Source organism: Conger conger, chromosome 15 (genome assembly GCF_963514075.1).
Source record: "Conger conger chromosome 15, fConCon1.1, whole genome shotgun sequence".
NCBI lineage: Eukaryota > Metazoa > Chordata > Actinopteri > Anguilliformes > Congridae > Conger > Conger conger.
The window spans coordinates 6,141,633-6,160,774 of record NC_083774.1 but is presented as its reverse complement, the minus strand read 5'-3'; the positions used below and the strand labels follow the sequence as shown (position 1 = coordinate 6,160,774).

The following is a 19,142-nucleotide window of genomic DNA, read 5'->3' as shown; positions in this document are numbered from 1 at the left end:
TTAACTGACATCCACAGACAGGTGTACAAAGCCAAATTCATACAAAAACAAGTACACACTATTCAGGTCCTTAAATTCTCAGCAGGGTGGCAGTGTAGTACGGTTGTTCGGGAGTGGTTCTTCTGCTTCTGAGGCTGTACTCTAGGTTTGATTCCCAGGTAAGACACTGCTATCACATGCTTGCATACCCTGGATTAGTTCAGTGTAGAGTATGTCCAGCTGTTCACATTTAAAAAAAGCTATGCAGGTCACTTTGTATAAGAGTGTCTGCTAAATGCTATAGAGGTAATCAGAAAAATGTATGGGTTGTGGGAAAGTGGTATGAGTTATGGAAATACTATGAAACAATTTCTATTATGGTACAATTTTGGCAGCTGTGCAACATAGCTAGGAACCCATGCCTTCTTTGTGTACTCGTCTATATTGCATATTTTGTCCGGGAGAGCTCTGGTTATATCCCTACCTGTGGGACTGCACCCACACAAAATGACCTAGGAATTATGAGATTAGAATTGAATTTGCCATTTGATCTTTTTAAAAATTCCATATATGTTCTTTTAGGTCCCAATAGTACAATACATTAACAAACGTCTCTCTCTCTCTCTCTCTCTCTCTCTCTCTCTCTCTCTCTCTCTCTCTCTCTCTCTCTCTCTCTCTCTCCCTCTCTCCTCTCTCTCTCTCTCTCTCTCTCTCTCTCTCTCTCTCTCTCTCTCTGTCCTCCACATATACACAGGCAGGAAATTGCATACACACACAAAAAAACACAACAATGCAATTAATTTGACCATCTTTATTGATTTTTTTCAACAAGTAATTTTCCATATAAAATTAAAAACATTTTCAATAAACTGGTGCAGAACTGAGAGAACTGAGGTCGCCCAGCCCAGACAAAAAAACAAAATGTAAATGAAACTTTGGCATTCTAAAACAATTCTTAAACAGTCAAAAATGTAATAAGCAATCACAATACAATCCTTCACATGCTACAATATGGAGTATTTTATTGGCACCTGCCCCTCCCCACCGCCCTCGCAACCACCACACAAACCCAAACGCGGTATCAACTCTGAGAATATCACTCCAGCGCGCGGCAAAACCCAAGGTCCGGCGTCAGTCGAACAGCCTCCGGAGGAAGGTCTTCTTGGCCGGCGTCATGTTCAGCTTGACGGGGGCCTTCCGGTGCTGCTTCTTCAGGGGCGTGCGTTTCAGGGGCGGCGCCGCTCTGGCGGGCGTCCGCTGCGCCTCCTGCCAGGGCAGGCCGCCGTGGTCCTGGCAGAAGTACTTGCTGCTGCTCTGGGAGAACTTGACGAGGAGCACCTCGGGCATGTCCATGCACTGCGCGTGCACCCAGTGGCCGTCCTCGCCCTTGGAGCAGAAGATCATGGCGGGCCGGTGCAGCTCGGTGGAGTAGTACGGCTCCCAGGTGTTGGGGTCCACCAGGCAGCCCGGGCAGCACTTGGCCCAGTAGCCCGCCTGGGATTCGTCCTCCTCGTCCTCCTCGTTGTAGGTGTCGCCCTCGCCCTCGCTGCTGTCCTCCAGTTCGTGCGGCTCCCGCCCGAAGTAGAGCTCCTCCGAGTCCTCCAGAGGCGCCGAGTCCTCGAAGTCCGTCGACTCCTGGCTGCAGCCCTGCGCGGCGGGGTCCTCGCCGTCCGCCTCCCCCTCCGGCCGGAAGCTCACCTGGTAGAAGCAGTGGGCGTCCGGGGGAGCGGGGACGCCGATGAGCGCCTGTCCCTGGCCCAGGCTCCCGCCGAACCAGGTGCGGCTGTGGCTGATCTCCCCGGTCCACGGCGGGGGCTCCTGGGGCTCGATGTGGATGCCGGCGTCGTCCAGCACCACCCGGCTGCACTCCAGCCGCTTCTCCGACTCGGACCGGTACCCGCCCAGGATGATGTACTCGTGGTGGGCGGAGCCTCCGGACGCCCCGCAGCTGACGGGCGTGGCGATGGGGCTGGTCAGGCAGAGGCCGGAGTCCAGGGCCTCGCAGGAGAGCAGGGGGCTGCCCAGGAGGAGCTCCACCTTGAGGCGGAACAGCCGCGGGGGCCGGGAGTCGGAGTCCAGGGTGTGGCCCCCCAGGATGTACACGCAGTCCTCCCGGGCCAGGGCCAGGTGGAAGGCCTGCCCGTCGGTGAGCTCGGGCAGCAGGTGGGCGGTGCAGCAGCCGAACTCCAGGTCGACGAGGTACACCAGGGGCAGGCAGTCCACCACGCTGTTCCAGGTCTCCGTGGTCCTCTCGCCGGGCGGGCGGTAGGAGCGGCCGCCGAACAGGACGCAGGCGGTCTTGCCGCGGCTCCTCACCATGCTGGCGGTGTGGCCGTACCGCGCGCCCGGCACCTCCCCCGAGAGCTCCGTCTCCCGGCAACGCAGGGTCACCTTGCGGTTGCACCCGCGGCTGTCCAGACCCAGCAGGTAGAGGCTGGAGGACAGCTCGTTGTTCGGCGTGCGGCCGCCGTGGATCAGGTAGCACTCGGGCTCGCCGCCGGCCTGGGCCTCCACGCGCGTGACGGCCGGGGCGCGCAGCGGCGGGAGGTAGCAGGAGTCGTTGGAGAAGGAGATGGCCCTCAGCTTCAGCTGGCCCTTCTTCAGCCGCACGCTGAACACGCCCGTCGGGCAGGACCGCTTGGGCCAGCCCTTCTGCCCGAACAGGAAGACGGAGCCGTCCAGCTGCAGGAGGGAGCAGCCGGGCTGCAGCAAGCTCGCGCAGTTCACCGCCGTCACCAGCTGCAGGGACATTCTGCCCGGAGAACTGTGCGGGAAAAAAAACCAAATCGGGAAAAATACCGTCAGCTTTTTTACAGGTGCAATAGGTCATTTCGGACTTCTAACGGCCAAGAGAGGAATAGCATTGAAACGCCATTGGCTGTGGCAGTTAGAACAATTTTCAACCAATGAGCTTGAATTATTGTACAGTTATACAATATCCAAATGTCATGTTATGACATAAGTCTTTAGTCACTATATTTGTAGCTTAACTTAACACAAGTGAGACCCAGCAGGAATCTAGCTGAATTGTAGCTTAGCTTAACACAAATTAAGTCACGAATAGTCGAGGTAAACTTGCTACATTTTATTTCTGTCTATTTATGATATTTTTAAAAGTTGTATAATTATAATAACTCATGATTTAATTTTCGCATTCTGATTTATGCCGCAGTGGCACCAACACACGTACTGTAGATACAAGTGCTACTACAAACACCGGAACCTTTGTTTAATAAACTATGATTCTTCAGAGGCTCCGATCATAGCTGCAATTCTACGCGTTGGAGAACGTAGTCTTTCCCCCCGTTCATTGTTAACTATGGAAAAGCACAAAGACTCGAATTCCCAGTGTGCATTGTTGGGCCGCGTCGTTGCTTGGATTCTGAGGGAATGTTTGAACGGTAATGTAAATCAAGAACTTAACGCTACGATCCAGGGAAATAATTAAAATATGGTGTAATTTGTGTGGAGGTTTAAACGATAAAGTGTATAAATCACATCGCGTGTTAAATGAAAACATACGGTTATTCAACTGGGTAGACAAACAGCTAGCTTTTATAATGTGTACTTGTTTGACGACCAATGTACCTGTAGGTAAGTTAGCTAGCCTAACCTAGCTAATGATGTTACCGGCGAAGAAGTACATTGCAAGGAGATTAATAAAGTAACGAATAAACACTATTATTGGCAAACTGGCGTTTTATACGTTTGCTATATGCTTAGCCATATTTGTGCCTGGCAGTTTTGGATAATCGCGGAGTACGTTACTGATGTATTCCTAACTGCCTATCCTGTCGTTCTGTTAACTTGGCAATGTAGGTTAAGTCCTGCAATGTAAGTTACTCCTGAAGTCGGGTAACCTTTCACTGTAGCTGGTCGTCTAACTGGTTTGATAGAAAGATATGGCACCGTTGGTTAAATGGTTAACAGATGATATTAAGAGTGAGCTAAAACACAAGACAAATATGACTTGCTTCATATAAACGTAAATTGTAACGTTATGCATACAATGCATTCAACAGACAGCAAGCAAATGGTCAACATTGACACTGACTTTTATTGCCTAAAAGGGGCATAGGCACACTTTGAGTGCAGTACTTACAAGAAGACGAATATGGTTAATTCATGTTAACGTTTATTAACACAAATAATACATGTAAAAAAATAAAAACTAGATAAGGAGACTAGCTTGTCAAAACACAAAATAATTTTTAATTCAGCCAAAATTCTGTATAATTGCTACTCTTGCAATCGGCTCATCTAAACTCGCGTCTTACCTTGGTTAGAATATATAGGACGTGACCGTTCTGTCTTTTGTCCCCTTTGGAGGAATAGGATTTGAAGCAGTTGTGTGTCTGTAGAAAGTCAGTCAGTCAGTTAGTGAGTCGTCTATATGGTGCTTGGCTGACTTGTGTGAACATATTCAGATGTTGAGGTTAACTGTCTGTGACTGCACTCTGAAACAGGTGGCCCTGTACCAGGGACGTTGCTTTGTTTTCTTTGAACAATAACACGGTGTATTGTGATGACTGAAGTCAGTGATGCTTGCAAGTAAATACGCCTAACCGATGTCCGCGTTTACATCTGCAGTTTGCCCACAACATAGATTAAGCCGATTCAATTTGGCTCTTCAAGGCTTCACAGAAAATAGGCTTATCCTGTGCCTAATTCAAGGCAAATATTAAGAATATTTGCTAAGAAAATATTTCTCACGCATTGATTAAATATGCAAGAGTGTTGTTGAAGTCCATATCGGCTATTTTATGATGGCTACATTTCTTTAGCAGGATCCTAAATGTTTTTTATCAAGTTTTCTCTCTTTTTTTGCGCATCTGTGAAAAGTCAAAACGAGGCAACGTGATGCCACGGCACCTCTCCTCCTGACTTTTCACATTTGCATTACTCCAAGAAGGTCTTATATCTCGGAGGATATTTACCCAGAAATAACTCTGTGTTGCTACAACAATGCAACTCACACAGGGTAGGCTTAGACACCTGATTAATTTGGTGTAACGTGTCAAAATAATTCACAGTGCAGTCCATTGGGAGCATAAATCATGTATGAAGTTAAGCTATTGCCAGAGGTAGGGTGAAGTTGTAAGATTGTAGGTGTAAGATGTTTGAAGAGTCACTTTTTTTATGCTACCCAGACCTGTGTGTTTTCCCTCAAGGGAGAGAGAAAGAGTGTGATTTTGAAGCAGATGTCTGGCTCATTAGCATTGTGTTTCACTGTGTGTGTGTGTGTGTACTGTACATTTGTATGTGTGTATGCCTGTGTGCCTGTTTGTCTACGCGTATCTGTGTGCAGGTGCATGCATGTGTTTGTGTGTGCGCATGCATGTCTTTGTGTGTTTGTATGCATGCAGGTGTGTGCACGTGTGTTTTTTTTTTCCCCTCTTCCTGTCTTTTATGGAAAAACAGAGTGAGCCTGTGAAAGGATGGTGTGTGGCTGTTCCCTGGAAGATCATTAGAACTATGAACACAAACTGCAGCACACCAGTACCTCTCTACTGTACTGGGAATGCCGAGTTCAGTCAGGAGTAGAGAATTTGGGTGGGGGTGGGGGGTAGACGAGGAGGGGGAGCAGCAGGGTGGAGGGGGCGGGGGGGGGTGGGGTGGTGTGTAGAGTTTCGGTGTAGCGGTAGAACTTGCCCCCGAGTCAAAATAATGATACAAATTTTTTTCCTGCTGAGACGATTTACTGTGGGAATAATCCCGTGTACCGCGCTCAGCGAGGCGCGGGGTTTCAGCACGAAAACAGATTCGCTCTGCGCGGCTGTTCTCCTCCGCGGTGGCCCGCAGGCCTGAGGGGCGCGGTCTGGGGGACGTTTACCTCCTTTGTGCTGTATAATTGATAGAACAGAGTAATTAGAGTACGGGAGCACCTGTTTCTGTTCCACTTAATGTTTCCCGCAATTTGCCCCGTCTTCCCCCGGAAGGAAGGCTTTTGATGAATGAAGGAGCGACAGGCCCGCCGTTGCCGCGGTGTTTATGAGTTTTTAATGCCGCCGTAATCACCTGCTCCTGATGGTGACTTTAGCCCAGTGTCTGAGCGATGGGTCTGGGGTACTACCGGCCTGAGTGGCTGCCGTTCGTCTCGCTTTATGATGATTGACCTCTCGTCTGATGGAGGTGAACAACCGCGCACGTCGCTCTGCTCTCAGGGGAATATGCACTCTCTCTCTCTCTCCGTCTCTCCGTTGCTCTCTCTCTCAGCTCTCTCTCTCAGCTCTCTCAGCTCTCTCTCTCGCTCTCTCGCTCTCTCGCTCTCTCGCGTCTCTCACTTTTTCTCTGGCTGTCTCTTTCTCTCTGTCTATCGATCTGTCTATGTAAATGTAACTAGGGGCTGGGGATAGGTTTTATGGCAATTTTGGAAAGTTTTGCGTTTCAATAAAGGAACATCACACACCTCCCTTTCTCCCTCTTTTTTTCATCTCTTTCTCTCTCCCTCCCTCCCTCTCTTCTCTCTGTCACGCGCTCATTCTAATCCTCTTTCCTGCTCTTTTGTTCTCCAACCTTTTCACTGTCTCCATCCTCCCTGTCCTGTTCTCCTCTCTCAATCGGTTGTCCTGTGTTCCTCCTGAACAGGTCGGTCAGGTGTCCCAGAATGCCTGTGGTGGAGGGTGGGCATGGTGCCACGCCCCTGGACCCGTCCGTGAGCCCCGCCCTCTCCGCTCAGCAGACCGATGGGCGCCTCCTGGCTTCTGTCACTCACCTGTCCACAGGTGAGACCCGGCAGGAATCTCCCGTCAAAAGCAGCAGCTAGGAGAGAAGGATGTTCTCTGTCTACAGCAACGCTACTCAACTCCACGTCCTGTGGGCCGCAGGGCTCCTACCGTGCGCTGCACCGTCTGATTTCACTGATTATCTGAACCAAGCAGGTACAGTAATGAGTGAGGTCAGGTGGTGTTGCGCACGGTAGGAACAAATACCTGCAGACAGTGCGGTCCGCAGGAGTAGTGCTGCTCTACGATCTAGGAGTGCTATTGGCCTAGTCCACGCCACTGGTGCTCATTTGGGCTCAGTCGGTGGTTCCCGACCCAGTCCTGAAGTACCCCCTGTTTTGCTCCTCTTTTGCACACCTGATTCAATGAAGAGCTTGATGCTGACTGGTTGAGTGGTAAACCGACCTACTTGACTACATGAAAACATGAAGCTGGTATTGGAATGGCTGGTATAGGTGTGTGTGATCAGAAAGGAAACCAAACCTGGCAGGGCAGGGGGTTGTGGACGGGGCTGGGTAAGTTGCTTATATGAACGCTCTGTTGCATTGTTAAATTGCTCTGGATAAGAGAATCTAGCGATGTATTACAGTTGTTTTTGGTGCTGTTTATCTGGGGTTGTTTTCACAGTGCATTTTCCTGTGTCCGTCTAATTCCACATTATAACAGCCCACGCACATCCCAGAGGTTTTCTGAGGTGCCGGGCAATAAAAAGTTGAATGCCCACACACTACTTCTCAGGTTTCTTATGCTGTAAAAGCTGGTCCAGAATGCTGCAGCCCGCCTGATCACCAGTCAGCCCAGGTCAGCTCATGTCACCCCACTCCTCATTGGCCTCCGTTGGCTTCCTATTGCCGCACACATCTGCTTCAAGGCCCTAGTGTTGGCATTTCAGGCTGCTAAGGGGACTGCCCCACCTTACATACAATCGTTAATCACTCCCTACTCCCCTGCTAGACCACTCCGGTCTGCCAGCTCTGGTCGCCTTATGGTTCCCTCTCTATGAGCACCTGGCGGTCAAGCTGCACGTTCACGCCTGTTTTCTGTTCTGGTTCCTCAGTGGTGGAATGACTTGCCTACCACTGTCAGGACAGCAGTATCCCTCCCCCTATTTCGACGCGGACTCAAAACCCACCTTTTCAAACTCTACCTTAGTCCTCCCTCCTGATTTCCCCCGCCCCCTTTCTGATATCCCTATCCCTCTTGTCTAACCCCCCCCCCCAAAAAAATTACACTTATGATGACTATATGTTTAGAACAACACTTCATGTGTATTTTACTAGTTATGGATGTGTTGCTTTAACTTGTGGAAGAACCTATGCACTTGTAAGTCGCTTTGGATTAAAAGTGTCTACCAAATCACTAAAATGTAAATGTAAATGTAAGAGGACCAACAGCTGGGCAGCCTTTAAGGCTAAGGTGCTTGACTGGGACTTGAAGGGTTGGTGGTTATGTGGGTCCCCAGTATGATCAGCACAGCTGTTAGGCCCTGAAGCAATTGCTCATTAGTACCAGCGCAAATAAGTTAGTTAGTTACTTTGGATAAAATCACCAGCTTAAATAACTGTTATGTAATGTAATGAAACTACGTTGTGACCAGAATCCGGTCTTCGTCAGGTTGAAGACCGGATTCTGGCTTCGACGTTGTCTTTCACAGCATATAAACAAATCACGATTGGGTGCCGTTAAGTCGTGCGCGGGCGTTCTTGGCCTCTCACCCTCTGTGCCGTTGCTCCTGCCACCTACAGGGGGCGTGACGGGCAGCTCTTCCGGACACCGTCCCGCCCGTGAGCGGGAGGGAGGGAGGAGAGATGGAGGGATGGACGGAGCTGAGGACAGAGGCAGGAGGATGGGAGAGGTACAGTGTGGCAGGGAGCTTCTCACGGATCAGGCTGAGGTCCTGGCCTACTGATCTCCTCCTCTTTCCCTCTGAGCTTGAGTGACTGTGGCTTAAAACTGCTCCGCCCCTGCCCTGAACCCGCCAGGAGGTTTAATACCCCCTATCCCACCCCCCAACCCTCTCCCTCTGCGCTCCCTCTTTCTTTCTGACCTTTGAACCTTTCCCCCCCTTTCTTCTGCTCCCTGTCCTCACGAAACTCATAAGTAGTTGTTTTGTAGATCAGTGGGCTGTCAGTGGGCTGTTTGTAGATGTGTAGGTGTTTTGTAGATTAGTAGTTGGTTTGTAGATCAGTTGGTGTTTTGTAGATGAGTAGGTGGTTTGTAGATGAGTAAATGGTTTTTAGGCCATGCAGGCCATAATTGATTCCATTTTATCAGCATGTTTACACACATACACACATGCACTTACACACACACATATATGTGCATGTGTGTATATAAACGCTGTATAAAATGAACACCTTATAAAATAACATGGTGCAGTGTATACAGAGAGAGGAAAGAAAGAAAGAAAAGAAAGAAAAAAAAAAAAATTCTCATCTGTATTCTTGAAGGCGAGACCTAAGAACAGTGTGCATTGTAACGGGCACTTCATTGATATTTGCCTCTGAAATTGTGAAGACGGCTTTCTTCAGAGTCAGTCCCTGTTTACACAGAATCATACGCCCATCGCAGGTTCCATCGTTGGAACATCACGTCCTCCATTTTAAAAATACTGAGCTCATCCAAACATAACCCTGTTTTAAGATGAAGGATGCTTCGTTTGCAGCATTGAACACTGATTCAAATCGCTGGCTTTATGTGCTTGAAGCCCTTGCTGTTCTGTATTAGACCCCCCCCCCCCCGGGGATGTAAAACCTAATAAATGTGTCCGAGTGTTCGAAAGCGGTTTGGAGCCGTGTTTGGGAAATGGGAGTGTTGGATGAGGAGTAGCCGGGCGTACGTGCCGTGGTAAGTTGGTTATCAGTGGACGGAATTGGCTGGGCATATAAGCACCTGATGTGATCATGAGAAAATAGCATTCAGCAGAAACGGGCTGGGAACAGCGGGAGGGAATGTGTTGCACGTAGCGATAGGTTTTCTGATTCCCTATTTTCCCCCTCTCTAAAACAGCCATAAGTGAGGGAAATATTGCCATGGCAGTATGTACACGGTGTGCAGAGCAAGCTAAATAAGGTAAAATGGAAGTTTTTGGAATGTTTAGAGGAAAGTTAAGTATGGCATAGATAAGTTTGCAGTATCCATGGTTACCATAACGTGTGGTTCATATCTCAGTTGCGATAGGGTGCGTTTGAATCCCTAGCCCGTGAAGCATAATCCCCATTTATCCAAATTAGATGACACGCGCACCGGTCCTTGCATGCCAAATGCGAAAGGGCAAGCGCCTAAAATGGTCTTTACAGCATCTTTAAAATTACATTTGATGTATTGCTCAATAATACATGTCAGGCGACATTTTTGTTTTGTCTCTACATTGTCTTCTTTCTCCGAAGTACATCGCTATGGCTGGATTATCTTAGAAATATAAGAATTTGATGTAGTAATGGTTTTGTTTTGAATGCAACGCTGGTCTTGACTGAGCTTTTGTGCCACCGCCAGTGACCACAGATGTTACTAAATCCTCCAAAACGGAATAATTGCAGACAGAAACTTTGGAGTGTGTATCATCTGCTGTATTTCAGCATAAATATGTTGTGTGGATGTGTGACTGATGTTAATGTCTGTGTTTTTTTCCCCCCTTAAGTGAGAGTCAAGAATAATGAAAGAATGAAATTGTCAAAGAATAATCAAGAACGAGAAAAATATGCAGACCTCTCAATCGTTGAACATGTTCATATGATATCTATTTTTTTCTTTACAGTTGGACTACCTTGATCTGACAGACTTCTGCCGACACCAGAATGACCTTGCAGAAGGTACCTCCCTTTACGTTTTAGGGATTTTCTTCAAAAGCAATTCAATAAGAGCTTTTTAATGCATTTGTCCCACTAGTTGCATGTTATGCTATCCTTTTAATCTCCTGTTAATATAGGTTTGCCTTGCCCCACATTCCCTATATTTTGAAACACTTAAAAAGATTATACTTTTACAGTAATGTTGTAAAATAAATAATCTTATAATATAAAAATCTTAAAAATAGGAAAATTATTTTTTTCTGCGCACTATTGATTGAACCTTGCAATGTTATTTCACGGAGAGTGCTTTCTTTAATAAAAGTGGCTAGCAACGAAGATTTTCAGAACGCTTAAAAGATAAGTGCATTTAAAAAGGACAACGTCAGCAATTAATGTATATATTTTCAATATTAGATGCAAATTGTGTTCAGCGTTTCCTCCCCGAGGTTGGAAGGTATCTCGGGTTCACCTCAGAGTTAACGCGGTTACGTGAATATCATGTGTGTATTATTAGAAATTAGCGCCATCGTTCCGGCTGATTTAAATATATTTCCATTCATAATGCATATTCACTGCATGCAAATGCAGCCGGTGACCTCTCATTGGAGACCGGGGCAGTGACGGGCGTGGCCTGCTTTAATGCGCACGTCATTGTCGTTAAGGGCGTAGCGGAACACGCTTGCCCTGCGATTAGAGCGAACACGCCCTTAATTGTCATGACCTTTAATAAATTACACCTCTGTGTATAGGCTCCTGGAGCTACCTCCATCTTGCTTAGGGGGGGGAGGGGGGGTGTCTCTGTGTCTTTCTGTGTCTCTCTGTGTCTCTGTGTGTGTGTGCGTGTCTCTCTCTGTGTCTCTGTGTCTCTGTGTCTCTGCGTGTGTCTGTGTGTCTGTGTGTGTCTGTGTGTGTCTGTGTGTGTCTGTGTGTGTGTGTCTGTGTGTGTCTGTGTGTGTCTGTGTGCGTGTGTGTGCGTGTGTGTGTGTCTGTGTGTGTCTGTGTGTGTCTGTGTGTGTCTGTGTGTGTCTGTGTGTGTCTGTGTGTGTGTTTCTGTGTGTCTGTGTCTGTGTGTGTGTGTCTGTGTGTGTCTGTGTGTGTCTGTGTGTGTGTGTGTCTGTGTGTGTCTGTGTGTGTCTGTGTGTGTCTGTGTCTGTGTGTGTGTGTGTGTGTGTGCGCGTGTGCGTGTGCGTGCGCGTGCGTGCGTATGCAGGGAGCACGAGGCTTTGGTCAGGCCATGTAAATATCTGGGCTGCAGTCAGCCAGCCGCCACTCTCCGGAGCCGACTTTGGGAAGGGCCGGTGTGCTGAACCCTGGTCCTCTTTAGCATCGATGATTATTCATCCTCATCAGCCTCGCTGGGGGAAACAGAAACGCAGAGGAAGAGAGGCAGAGGGTAACCTGAAGGAAAGCATGTGGAGACTGAGGGACTATCTTAATTACTTTCAGCGCAGGATCGATTGATCTTAAATGTTGGGCATCGTGCGGAATGCATGAGGAGCTTTCGGCCCGGACGGCTTGGCAAGGAATGCCGTGCACGTGTGGGACCTTAGTCAGGGATTTTTTAATTACTTTTTTCATCTTTTTAATCATGGTTCTTTTTACCCCCCTCTGGTAAGATACCGTGCTCTGCATCGTGACTGCCTGCCCCACCACCACGAACAGCCTTCTGCTTGAGGGGGGGGAGGGTTTTGAAATCTCTCCTTGACCAGTTTGTGTATGTGCTGCTGGCAGGCTGGAGGCCTGTGTGGAGGACTGGGCTGTGTCTCCTTCGGCGCCTCACGGCTGGAGTTTGAACCTGCAATCCCCTGAGCACTACCCTCCCATGTAGTTACACCCCCCCCCCCCACTCCCACCAGCCCACTGTAGAGCCTTAACCAACACCTCCTCTCCTCTCCTCTTAATTAATGGCCTCTTCTAGAGAGTAATTAGTTGTTTAATTAAGATTTCCATTGCGTTTATTGCTGCCAAGTGCTAATGGAGGTTCCTTAGCAGTGTCAATGGGGAAGCGGTAGGGGACTGTCAATATTTAACGATCCCTCCTTTTTAATTTATTCATGTTCTCTTTTTATCGTAATGCACCATGCTAAGCGCTCACTCATTTTCAGTCTTCTTTTCAAATTTAATGCAAAAAAAAAAAAAAAAAACTCAAAACAAAAAAACGAATTGGGATTGTGGTGTGGCTGTAGTTGGTCCCATTTTCCTGAGAGTACCCTGGTCGTGTGACTGGTTTTGGCCACTTGAGCCTTGTGCGGCAGGATTATATTTCTCTACTGCCCCTGCTGGTGCGGTGGTTGTACTGCATATTGCTGATTCAGTACAGATTTCATGTCTCCCTGGTGACAAATTTCCATCAGTTTATATTCCCCTGCCATGACAACAAGCCTGATTGGAGCATTTCCACTGGTTGGGCTTCCTGCCTCAACGTGTCTATGAGAGGGGATGTCATGGGTAATTTCAGGGTTCCTTTGTCTAACTTGTAACTTGTTAAGGCAGAAGGCCCTCCTGCACACATCATCCAGAGAGGCTTAGAAATGAGTGGCCCCTCGTCATGTGATCATGGTGCTCAAGGAGAGTGGCCCTCGTCATGTGATCATGGTGCTCAAGGAGAGTGGCCCTCGTCATGTGATCATGGTGCTCAAGGAGAGTGGCCCTCGTCATGTGATCATGGTGCTCAGGGACAGTGGCCCTCGTCATGTGATCTGGGTGCTCAGGGGACAGTGGCCCTCGTTATGTGATCTATTGTGCTTTTGTTAACTGCTTTGTGAGGTGCGTTCTTCATGGTTTTTCTCTCGCGGTCATCGTAATCACAGTTGTTTCTCCTCTCCCCCCTCTCTACTGGAGGTGTTGCCCTCCCTGGGGAGGTGGCAGAAGACCCCCCTGCGTACACGCCCTCCATCTGCCGACGCACCGAGCTGGACCTCCGCACGAGGCCTGTCCTCGAGCCCCGCACACAGTCACCACGCCCCGCTGTCCAGGTGAGGGAGCGGAGTGAGTCAGTCAGTGAGCAGTGTGCATGAAGCCTCCTACCACACACCATCAGCACCCTGGCAGCCAAGTGCTCTGCCTCATTCTTCTTGTCCTGTGATTGTACGGTGATTTTGTGTCTCGACTGATATCCTGAACTCCTGAACTGTATGTTGTCGCACGCCTTCAGTCAGTTCTGACGCTCGCGGTTGCCATGGGTTTCTGTCTCCTTCTCTCAGACGGAACCCGACAAGGTCCTCCCGTTCAGCTTGGACGCCGGCTTCGATTACGATCACGTGGCGCTGTCCCGAAAACACCCGGTGCCGTGACCCGACCCGACCCGACCCGACCCGACCCCCACGAAACCCAGGAACCCACACGCCAACGCGCCCGCGCCCGCCAAAACCATCCGGGCCCCTTTCAGCGCCATTCTCCCCACTGACCAAGAACTCACCTTCTGGGTTTTTTTTCCCCCCCAGAACATTTCACTTCAGAAACATCATCGCTTACTAGAACATTCCACCCCTATGGTCAGGCTGAAGTAATCCAGCCACGAGTCTTTACCGAAGGTCACTTTGTTTTGGGTCCGCATACCTGGCGCCCTCTCCCGCATCAAGACGCTTCCTCCACCCTCGGCGAAGAGGAGCGAACGGCGGTTGAGAAAACGCGGCGCGCTCGCCTCTCCGCCGATAATGGAGACGCGGCGGCTGAGAGCTGTCTGGATTTCCCGCAGGGTAAATACGCTCTGCAGTAATTAATTTCATGGCACTGTGTACAATGCCTCGCCACGCTCCCGCTCTCCGTCGAGTGACTGCTGCTCCGAAATAGAAATGTTCCTGGAAGAGGAAAAAAGTCATTTGTTCACGGTACACAGTCGTATAATAAATCGTACCTGTTTCTCTCTGTTATTTCGGTGTCACCGCGTTCTGTACAGTCTTTGTTAAAAGTTCTTATTTTATTTTATTATAAATGTTTTTTTGTTTTTTTTTATGGTGATTGAAGTTCTTCTCTCTGATGGAGGCTGTGCGCAATCTAGCTAGACACGAGCTAGTGCGCTACTGCAGAGTCAGCATTAAACGGCACATAGTGTGCTACAGGAGAGTTGGCATTGAACACCTCACAGTATGCTACTTGGAGTTAGCATTAAACACTGCAGTGTGCTACATGGAGTTAGCATTAAACACAACACAGTGTGCTACATGAGTGTTAGCATTAAACACTGCAATGTACTACATGAGTGTTAGCATTAAACACTGTAATGTGCTACATGGTGTTAGCATTAAACACCACAGTGTGCAACATGGAGTTAGCATTAAACACCACACAGTGCTACTTGGAGTTAGCATTAAACACTGCAGTGTGCTACATGGAGTTAGCATTAAACACCACACAGTGTGCTACATGAGTGTTAGCATTAAACACCACACAGTGTGCTACATGAGTGTTAGCATTAAACACCGCAGTGTGCTACATGAGTGTTAGCATTAAACACCGCAGTGTGCTACATGGTGTTAGCATTAAACACCGCAGTGTGCTACATGAGTGTTAGCATTAAACACCACATAGTGTGCTGTAGCAGAGTTAGCATTAAACCCCACATAGTGCGGTACTGGAGAGTTTGCATCGGCATAGTCGTTTGTGAAAGATTTTTTGTTTAGTTTGCTGCTTATGTCGTCGTAATGTTCGATGTTGATTCCTGTGTAGGTGTGATGGTCCACATGCTGGCTTTCTGCTCAGTCTAGACTGAACCTGAGAATAGCACGGGCCACCCCCTGTGTGAGCACAAAGCAATGTTTTAAAGCACTGATCCCTGTCAACTCGCTTTAAAAGCAGTGCAGTGCACAGTTGCGCCAGGCCTGTCTCGAGCCCAAGTCATTTCTACTTAACAATTATTCCCGTCAGCTCTGACCTCGCTTTTTAAAGTGTAAGATCACAGATATGTGACCAGAATGCTCTTAACTCAACATTATGATGCTGACGTAATAATCACTACATTCAGTAGAGAGCAAATAAATGGCTCGCTCAGGGACACTTTGACATACCCAGCGCGGGATTGAACCGGCAACCCTCCCCAACTGCCACCTGAGCCAATGTCTAGAAATAGTTCTACGTATGAATTCAAAGAAGCCTGCCTCAGCCTCTAGGAAGGCTTTAACGTGGCAGAAAGAGTCTGGGAGGGTGGCGGAGGCGAGAAGTGACTGTTAGAGGAACGTTGATGTCTCGGGGGTCAACGCGGGACATCTGTGTGGCGCTGCGATCGGCAAAATGTACGGTGAAACTAGTGAGCGTTTCGCCGAGCCTTAATGTCAACGGTAACGCGGTATCCGTAGGCCCATCTCCTGTGGAGGGGCGGGGCGGGGGGCACAGCCAGCGAATTCCCCACCGAAAGATGCGCCCCGTCGCTATCTAGCACACGCATCGTAACCACGGGCCTTGGCGGTTGACGCAGCTGCTCTGTTGGTGGGGGGGGGGGTTGGGCAGATACGGAGGGCAATCCACCCCCCCCTGCCCCCAGCACAGGTGCGTGTATTGTGGGTCACCAACGGTTTCCCCCCCCCCCCCCCCCCAGGTGAGAGGGAGCGATGCCGTAACCCTTTTCACAGCCTGGCTGGGATGCGCTGCCGCTTGAAGTTCACAGGAAGGCGAGGGTGTGTGAACGAGGCCTGGGCTTCTCTGGGGGAGCCGTGCTCTTCCCCCCCTCCCGAGGCGAGCGTGGGTTATTAAAGGGAAGCGTCTGCTGAGTCACAACGGCACCGCGTTTCACAGACGTGTTTGTTTGCCGTTTAGTCGCAAATTGGTGGCCATTTAGCAGCAATAAACTGTTCCTGAGTTCTTCCAGTTCACCGGGGCGACGTTGGCTCAGGTGGTAAGAGCAGGCGTCTAGCAGTCGGGGAGGGTTGCCGGTTCGATCCCAACCTGGGTGTGTCCCTGAGCAAGTCCCATAACCCCCAAATGCTCCTGACGAGCTGGTTGGTGCCTTGCATGGCAGCCAATCGCCGTCGGTGTGTGAGTGTGTGTATGAATGGGTGAGTGAGAAGCATCAATTGCACAGCGCTTTGGATAAAGGCGCTATATAAATGCCAACCGTTTACCATTTACTTCCTTGCTCCTCCCTTCCCAATCCTCTTCCTCTCTTCTGGGCTGGTGCCCTGCTGTGTTCCCCTCGCCTGCTTCTCCTCCGCGTCTCTCCCCGTGTTAGGCGGCCGCTCACAGGATGTCCTTCACGCCACAGTGCCTGATTTATCAGTGGTTTTATCGGGGCGGGTGGAGTGGGTTGTGTGCAGTGCCCACCCGAGAGGGCCGTCTGCCCACGCCAGAGAGACCCGTGAGTGCACAGTAGTGTCCCACTAATCGGCTGTCTGCACCACAGGCAGTCAAGTTTAGAGATGTGCGTTTACCTGCGGAGTCGGGGGGCAATCGTGGATTAAGTATTAGGTAACCAAACCTCCCCCCCCCCCAATCGTGTACCCAGCAGCAGCACAGTATGGTACCGAGCTGCACCCCCCCAGCACCGCTCCAAATGCCCACCCCAGGATGACATTCTGGATTACGCCACTGTGTGTTTTCACCTTTGTGAATCTGTGCAGTAGGCAGGAAGTCGGAGAGTCAGGCCGAGGCATCCGCTCCATCCAATAACACCCGAGTTTTGCAAATGGACCAGGCTGTACTTGGCGGGAATGGGCAGTCAGCGCTACGTAGCCACGCTAATCTCTTTATCGATGGCGTAATGCGATTGTCGTCCTTCCCATTAGCCCTGTGCGATGGCACAGAGATGGTCGAGGCCGGTGGACACTGATGCTGAGCAGGGCCCAGACACAGACGGGCTCTGCTCTCCGGTGCCGGCGGTAGCCAGAGATCTCAATTACCCTGAGATTGTGCTGCCAATACGACCACCACTGCTTATACATTTATGTCCTGTCGATGTGCTTTGAAATTACCAGTAATCTCGGCATATTCAATCAGCAACGCGAGTCATATTTAAATGCACCAGATAAGGGGTTTCTATTCTCTCTCTGTCCTTGCGTGAGACCGGATAGGGCTAGACAGATTTTTATCTGTGTGTAACTTCAATTATATAATCATGGGGTAATTTTGTCTGCCTTACGGTCTTTGTTCGCAAAAAGGCCGAGCTTGCTGAGAAGCCTCCTTTGTTGATATTTTGCATACGTGTTCCCCGTCCAAACTACTTTTTGGGATTTTATTTTTTTCAAATATAAATACTGTGCTGGGATATTATATCAATGCTTGATGGTTGTATAGGAAAGCCAATATCTCCCAATATATGTGGTTTAATGCTCTCTATGGTTGCTTTTATAAACGTGTGTGATTTTATCATTTTAGCGGGTGGTCCATATAGCCGTGCGTGTATAAGTTAGCAGGGACGTAGATTGGACCTAAAATAAAAAAGGTGAGGTGGTTAGTGGAGGGCCGGGCTGGGGTATCCGCTTTCTTTCCCCTTAATTTAATAATTTAATTGAGGATGAATATTTGAGTGGAACTGCTGTACATATGCCTCGAGAGTAGGCTTACATTTGTAAAAATATTAAAGATCTTAAAATATTAAAGACTTAAAGATTAATTCCCCTCCTAAAAGGATTGCAACTGATGTTCTCACTAAAGTTTGAAATTAAATATAAGCTTTGGAAATGGACAAAAAAAAACAAAAAAAACATGACCTTGGTGTCCTCAGTAGTAGTCATCCATTTTCAGGAGCTAATGCTCCTATATAGGAGCACTCTAGAGCCCTGTTAGCAAGGACGTAGGGCTTGGGCATATGTATTTGTGGGGACACAGTGCTGGGATGTGTGCATTAGTGAGGACACAGTGCTTGGTTTTGTATATTATTGAGAGACGCAGTACTAGGAGGTGTGCATTAGTGAGAGATGCAGTGGTAGGGTGTGTGTGTGTTTGGTGAGAGCGTGTTTTAGTGAGGACACGGTGCTGGGGTGTGTGTGTTAGTGAGGACTCAGTGCTGGGGTGTGTGTGTTAGTGAGGACTCAGTGCTGGGGTGTGTGTGTTAGTGAGGACTCAGTGCTGGGGTGTGTGTGTGTGTTTTGTGAGGGCGTGTTTTAGTGAGGACTCAGTGCTGGGGTGTGTGTGTTAGTGAGGACTCAGTGCTGGGGTGTGTGTGTTAATGAGGACTCAGTGCTGGGGTGTGTGTGTTAGTGAGGACTCAGTGCTGGGGTGTGTGTGTTAGTGAGGACTCAGTGCTGGGTTGTGTGTGTTAGTGAGGAATCGGTGCTGGGGTGTGTGTGTTAGTGAGGACTCAGTGCTGGGGTGTGTGTGTTAGTGAGGACTCAGCGCTGGGGTGTGTGTGTTAGTGAGGACTCAGTGCTGGGGTGTGTGTGTTAGTGAGGACTCAGTGCTGGGGTGTGTGTGTTAGTGAGGACTCGGTGCTGGGGTGTGTGTGTTAGTGAGGACTCAGTGCTGGGGTGTGTGTGTTAGTGAGGACTCAGTGCTGGGGTGTGTGTGTTAGTGAGGACTCAGTGCTGGGGTGTGTGTGTGAGTGAGGACTCAGTGCTGGGGTGTGTGTGTTAGTGAGGACTCAGTGCTGGGGTGTGTGTTAGTGAGGACTCGGTGCTGGGGTGTGTGTGTTAGTGAGGACTCAGTGCTGGGGTGTGTGTGTTAGTGAGGACTCAGTGCTGATTTCTCCCCTGTGTATGTGGAGGTCCTGCTGTTTCCT

The 19,142-nt window shown here is 49.2% G+C and overlaps 2 protein-coding genes across 3 annotated transcripts; one reads left to right on the top strand and one right to left on the bottom strand.

Annotated features, from left to right (window-relative positions):
- Nucleotides 1-816: 816 nt before the first annotated feature.
- rag2 (recombination activating gene 2) lies at nucleotides 817-4,371 on the bottom strand. The gene is made up of 2 exons (XM_061222268.1): nucleotides 4,257-4,371; nucleotides 817-2,743 (listed from the first exon to the last, which is right to left on the bottom strand). The coding sequence occupies exon 2, from the start codon at nucleotides 2,728-2,730 to the stop codon at nucleotides 1,111-1,113; it is 1,620 nt and encodes a 539-aa protein (XP_061078252.1). The 5' UTR covers nucleotides 2,731-2,743; nucleotides 4,257-4,371; the 3' UTR covers nucleotides 817-1,110.
- Nucleotides 3,237-13,814, top strand: iftap (intraflagellar transport associated protein). Of its 2 annotated transcripts, none has more exons than XR_009705011.1 (6): nucleotides 3,237-3,380; nucleotides 6,568-6,704; nucleotides 8,450-8,559; nucleotides 10,462-10,516; nucleotides 13,337-13,582; nucleotides 13,699-13,809. XR_009705011.1 is itself a non-coding variant. In XM_061222269.1 (6 exons), the coding sequence occupies exons 1-6, from the start codon at nucleotides 3,370-3,372 to the stop codon at nucleotides 13,786-13,788; spliced, it is 537 nt and encodes a 178-aa protein (XP_061078253.1). In that variant the 5' UTR covers nucleotides 3,238-3,369; the 3' UTR covers nucleotides 13,789-13,814. The 2 variants fall into 2 exon arrangements, 1 of the variants encoding a protein (XP_061078253.1); XM_061222269.1 differs by having other exon boundaries at nucleotides 3,238-3,380; nucleotides 13,337-13,470; nucleotides 13,699-13,814.
- The last annotated feature ends 5,328 nt before the right edge of the window (nucleotides 13,815-19,142 follow it).